At 46.1% G+C, this 5551-nt stretch overlaps 1 protein-coding gene across 1 annotated transcript; it reads left to right on the top strand.

The window, feature by feature from the left end:
• The first annotated feature begins 1535 nt into the window (after positions 1 to 1535).
• HSBP1 (heat shock factor binding protein 1) lies at positions 1536 to 5325 on the top strand. Its single transcript, XM_064670961.1, has 4 exons — positions 1536 to 1653; positions 2361 to 2427; positions 2602 to 2721; positions 3932 to 5325. Exons 1-3 carry the CDS (start codon positions 1609 to 1611, stop codon positions 2718 to 2720), a joined length of 231 nt encoding a protein of 76 aa, XP_064527031.1. The 5' UTR covers positions 1536 to 1608; the 3' UTR covers position 2721; positions 3932 to 5325.
• The last annotated feature ends 226 nt before the right edge of the window (positions 5326 to 5551 follow it).

The raw sequence follows: 5551 nt of genomic DNA, 5'->3' as shown, positions 1-5551 counted from the left end.
ACCCAGTCCAACCCTGCCAAGGCAGGGTCACCTGGAGCAGGTGACACAGGAATGTGTCCAGGTGGGTTTGGAATGTCTGCAGAGAGGGAGACTCCACGCCCTGCCTGGGTAATTTTCCCCGTGCTCTGCAACCTTCAACGCAAACAAGTTCTTCCTCATGTTGAGGTGGAACTTCTTGTCTTTTAGTTTATGGCCATTGCTCCTCATCCTATCACTGGACACACCAAAAAGAGTCTGGCACCATCATCTTGGCACCTGCCTTGGAAATATTTGTGCAGATTGCTGAGATGCCCTCTCAGACTTCTGTTCTCCAGACTAATCAGGCCCAGCTCCCGCAGTCTCTCCTCATGAGAGAGATGCTCCAGATCCCTCATCATCTTTGGGGCCTGTGCTGGACCCTCTTCAGTAGCTCCTTGTCTTTCTTGGACTGAGAAGCCCAGGACAGGACACAGTATTTGCCACAATAATATATTCCCAGAGGGCCCCTCTGGAGCCCCTGCAGTGTGTGCTGCCGGGCTGAGCTGCTCATTCCTTCTGAATTAACCCACCACAGAGCAATGCTCAGCAGACAGTCTATGAAAACACACCCATACATATTCTCAGGCTGTCCAAACACGTCTGTAATTCCCTAACTCACAAAGTCATTGTTTAAGAGCACGAGTAGGACTGTTCAACCACTGTGTGAGGGGAGCTTTTGTTCTCAGCATGAAATTACATGTAGGCTCAATGTTCTGGGGTAAAAAGAGCTGTTTTGAAGCCATCCCTCCCCACACAGGGCTTAGTTTGTCCCTCAGACTGGGTGAGCACCCAGGGGGGCCAGGGGCCCAGCAGAGCCCGGAGCTGCAAAATGTGGAATCTGTGAAATTTTTCTTAAGAAAGGATGTTCTTTGATGTTTGATCTTTGTGTGCTTTCAAGCCTAGTCAACAAGAAGGAAGGAGATTTAATCCGTGAAACAGGTAGATCTAAAAAGCACTAAGTGATGTCCAGGTGTTAAAAAGACAAATTACTTGTTGGTAGAACATGTTGATATCTAGGGCTGGACATCCTCCAGTGATCTCAGACCTGAGGGTGGGGGGAGTGGGAGTTTGGGGACAAGGATGTAACACTGATAGCGGGAACAGAGGATGCAGAATTTAAGGGGCCACGGGGACATTTGGTAGAACTCTCAAGATAAGGAAGAAAACTAATAAAGATAATTGAGTGACTGTGCTGAATCAGCTCCGACTGGGCAACAGGTGATTCTGGGAGGGGGAGATCGTGACCACAGACCCAAGAAACCCAAGAAAGAGGAGGAAGACTGAGCATGGCACCAATCAGCACGCCAAGAGAGAACCACTAACCAGTAGAAGATAGAATTCTAATTAACGAGGGAAATATGTAACTTGTAGGCAATGAACACCAACGCTGCTGAAAGGTACAAAGACCGAAAAGCTTTGTGGTGCCGGAGCGGTGGAGCACCCGAGGGCGAGGAACTACAACTCCCAGAGTGCCCCGCGCGCCGCGGCGGAACTACAACTCCCAGAGTGCCCCGCGCGCCGCGGCTCTCGCGAGAGGCGGCGGAAGCGGCGGGCGCGGCCCGGAAGAGGCGCAGCCGGAGCGCAGCGACCATGGCCGAGACCGACCCCAAGAGCGTCCAGGACCTGACGGCCGTGGTGAGGGACCGCGCCGCGGGGCGACGGGACAGCGGCCGGGGGCGCCGGGGAGAGCAGCTGATCGAGAGGGGGAGGTTGGACGGGAGCACCCTGGTCTAGGGCAGGTGCCCCTGGCCGTGGCATGGGGTTGGGACGGGCTGGGCTTTAAGGTCCCTTCATCCCAAGCCATTCCAGGGTTCTGTGGTACCGAAAAAAAAAAGGGCCTCTGTGGGACTAACAAGATGCGGAAACAGCCGTTGTGGGTTTAGCCCTGGTTGTGAAACACGGGCGTTTTTTTAGGTCTTACAAATCATAGGATATTCAGAGTTGGAAGGGACCCACAAGGATCATCGAGTCCAACTCCTGGCCCTGCACTGGACACCCCAGGAATCTGTGCCTCAGAGCGTTGTCCAAATGCTGCTCGAACTCACAGGCTTGGTGCTGTGACCACTGCCGTGGGGAGCCTGTTCAGTGCTCAGCCAATTTACTCTAATGTTTACTGTAAGCCTCAGTTGTCCTCTGTGTGTATATATATATATGTATATATATTTATGTAAATATATATATATTTAAGTACTATTTTTACATATATATATAATTACACTGCAGAGTTTGGGCACGCTTGTGCTCAGCAATGAAAGAACATTGTAGTTACCTCGTTACATGAGATTAGATAATGCAACAGCCTCTAATGAAAGAAAAACGTTTCTTTTCTCCCTTTCTATCAGGTGCAGACACTGCTGCAGCAAATGCAGGACAAATTTCAGACCATGTCTGACCAAATCATCGGAAGAAATATCCTTTTTTTGAACTCGGGTGCTATGCAATAAATATCATAGGGTCTGTTTGCCGGCGGGATTCGTGAGATAAATTTGAAGTGAGCATAAAAATTTGAGCAGAGCTGTGCTACTAAAAGCAAACAAGCCCGAGCAGGGCTGGAATGGTGTCGTTTCCTTGACCCCTGTGCCCTCGATGACATGAGCTGTCGCATCGATGACCTGGAGAAGAACATCGCTGACCTCATGACACAGGCGGGGGTCGAGGAGCTGGAGGGGGAGAACAAGACCCCAGCCCCCAACAAGAGCTAAAGTGAGACAGGCCCTGGTTGGCCTTGAAACAAACCCTTGAAATTACTGGCTTTGACAGATGGAACTTTTTCCTTTGGTTTGTGAGGTGGGGTTTGTGCAGAGCAGAATCAGAGAATCGTGCTGTGAATACAGTGTCCAGGGAGGGGCAGTGGAGCTGGAGGTGTGTCTGGAGAACTGCTGAGGGAGATGGGGGAAAAGGAGAAAAGGAGACTCAGGGGGGACTTTCTTTCTCTGTACAACTCCCTGACAGGAGGGGGGAGCTGGGGGGGTGGTGGTTGGGCTCTGCTCCCAGGGAACAAGGGACAGGATGAGAGGAAATGGCCTCAAGCTGTGCCAGGGGAAGTTCAGATTGGACATCAGGAGGAATTTCCTCATAGAAAAGATGGTCAGGCTTTGGAAGGGGCCGCCCAGGGAGGTGTTGGAGTCACAGGGGCTATAAATTCCTCCTGTGTGTAAGCGAGGAGCTTGCAGAGGGTAGTGACTCACACAGGGCAGTGCAAGAGAACACTCAGGGATGAGGCAAAATGGGTCCTAGGGCAACATTCCCTGGAGAAAGAAATTTCTTACTGAAAGGAAAATGCGATATTATATATTATTATGTAATTTCTTAATTGATAACCTGCCCCTGTATTACAGAAACATTGGAGAAGTAGATGTTTCATCCTCCTGGCAGCTCAAAATCCAGTCCAAACCCATGTAGATAAGTTCAGGTGACGAGGCAGCACAAGACACAGCATTTAAAATTGCTGAAGGCATTTGAGGACATGAGGCAGTGCAGGTGCCAGAACTGTTACAGCATAAACAAGGGGGAGATGTGCTTAACTATGGTGTCTGAGCACTGAGATTTCACTTCAATTTGTGCAGAGCTTGATTTCTGCAATCCATGGAAGGCAACTGGCAAATAAAACATGTTTCATGTTAAAGGATGACTAAGACAGACATGTCTCAGCCTTTCTTAAGCTTGAGATTCTGAGGTCATGTCTTGCGTTCTCTGCAGTCTTTATAGTGTTTGGAACAGATGTATTCTGGCTTGTTAAGATACTTATTTTTTGTGGTACTTTGACAAAAGTACCAAAAAACTCAAATTCTTACGGGCTTCATTGCCCTCAGGGTCATTTCCCTTGGCCTGAACTCCCCAAATGAAAACTTTTAATGAGCATGATTCTCTTTAATTCTCAGTAATCTATTTTCTTATTATTTTTCCCCAACAGGTTGCCAATGCCTCAAGATGAATCTTGGAAGTTGACTTTTTCTTTTTTCTACAAATCCTTGGAATTACAGAATGGCTTTTTGCAACTCCTGTGTGTAAAAGCATTTTTATATTGTTACAGAGCTTGCATTCCTAATGTACATTGTATAGTTGGGGTAGGGTAGTTTATATTTTGATTTGTGTACTGTAATTTCACTTTTTGAATTCTTGTTATGAGGATCAATTGGTTGTGTTATTAAAACACAGATCTTATGGATCTCAACTACTGGGTGCATTTTTTTGTGAAGTCACTTTTTTCTCTTTCCTGTACTTTTCTAAATGTTTCATGTTTGATAGCTCAGCATTTAGTGACTCTCATGAAATGGGAACCTTGCCTTGTCCTGTGTGACTTTGTGGAGTGAAGCACAAGATTGAAACTTAGCATTAGTCTTAGTTCTAAGCACCAAGCACTCACTAGTTGGGGTTTATGTGTTGGTTTTTCATACATGTAATAAGGTGGTTCTGGAAACACGAGCCACTGAACATCAAAATCATCTCTCCTACTCCTGGTATTACCTGAGCTGTGTGTTCCTGGAACATAAACCAGAAATACGGATTTACCATCTGTGAACAGCTGAGCAACCACTGCCACTCACATCTGGGACATCTGGGCAGACAAGGAACTCTTAACTATTAACAGTCTCACTATGGGATTGAAGATTTTTAACACTCCACTTTGAAACTGTCCCTGTGCCCTTTGGCATCACCTTTGAACAGTAACTGTGATCAAAATGGTGATGCTGGACAGAACAGGGATAGTGTTTTTAGAGTGTCTGCATGTGGGCTTTCAGTTTAAATCACTGGCTCCTTGGACAAAACAGTTCAGTAGCAAAGCAGTGATATATTGAACAAAAAGGAGAGAATCCAGTTAGATTTTTAAAGCCTTGCTTCTCTTGGAAAAACTTGATTTGGAGAAGTGTTTGCTTTTCTAATCGTATCCACATTTATGGGCCTGCAGTTTAATGGGTTACATTAGAGTATTTGGGCAATGAGAAGTGTATTTGGGGGAGTCTGTTCTGTGTCACTTGTGAAGAAAAATGACCCATGTCAGCCATTCCTGACAATCATTGCATTGCTCCTCCAGCTTCAACCCCAAATTTCGTCAAGCAGTGGTGGCAGTCAGCAGTTGCATGTGGGCCACACTTAAATTGCTCTTTGAATGCCACCAAATTAGCACCTCTGTGCTGTGAGGGCAAAATGACAGGTCATTTTTCCAAACTGAGGGGAAATTGTAATAAAAGGTCATAATAACAGGGGAATTTTGTGAACACAAGAAATGTATCAATATACCTTGTAATACCAGCCTTAGGTTCTTTGTAATGTCATTGAAAAATCTAATAAACTGTTGTGTGGTAACCAATAGTCAGGTCATGTATATTAAAGCATTATCTAGCTTAAATATATCGTTCCATGTGAGATTATATTTAGTTCTAAGTTATAGAAAGGCTCTGACACAGCTGCTGCTCAGAGAATATAGTTTAGAATTACAGGTGTGCTCTGTATAATGAATGGGTGATGATTCATGCCCTGTCAGACCTGGATGTTAGTAGGTAATTAGAACACAGACCAAAGGTATATTAAA

Source organism: Pseudopipra pipra, chromosome 14 (assembly GCF_036250125.1).
Source record: "Pseudopipra pipra isolate bDixPip1 chromosome 14, bDixPip1.hap1, whole genome shotgun sequence".
In the NCBI taxonomy this organism is placed as follows: Eukaryota; Metazoa; Chordata; class Aves; order Passeriformes; family Pipridae; genus Pseudopipra; species Pseudopipra pipra.
The sequence above is the reverse complement of the archived record's forward strand: the minus strand, read 5'-3'. Positions and strand labels throughout refer to the sequence as shown.

Coding starts and splice junctions, on each gene's coding strand:
- HSBP1 (XM_064670961.1), top strand. CDS start 1,609: ATGGCCGAGACCGACCCCAAGAGCGTCCAGGACCTGACGGCCGTG. Junction 1,654..2,360: donor TCCAGGACCTGACGGCCGTG/GTGAGGGACCGC, acceptor CCTTTCTATCAG/GTGCAGACACTGCTGCAGCA. Junction 2,428..2,601: donor TGACCAAATCATCGGAAGAA/ATATCCTTTTTT, acceptor ACCCCTGTGCCC/TCGATGACATGAGCTGTCGC.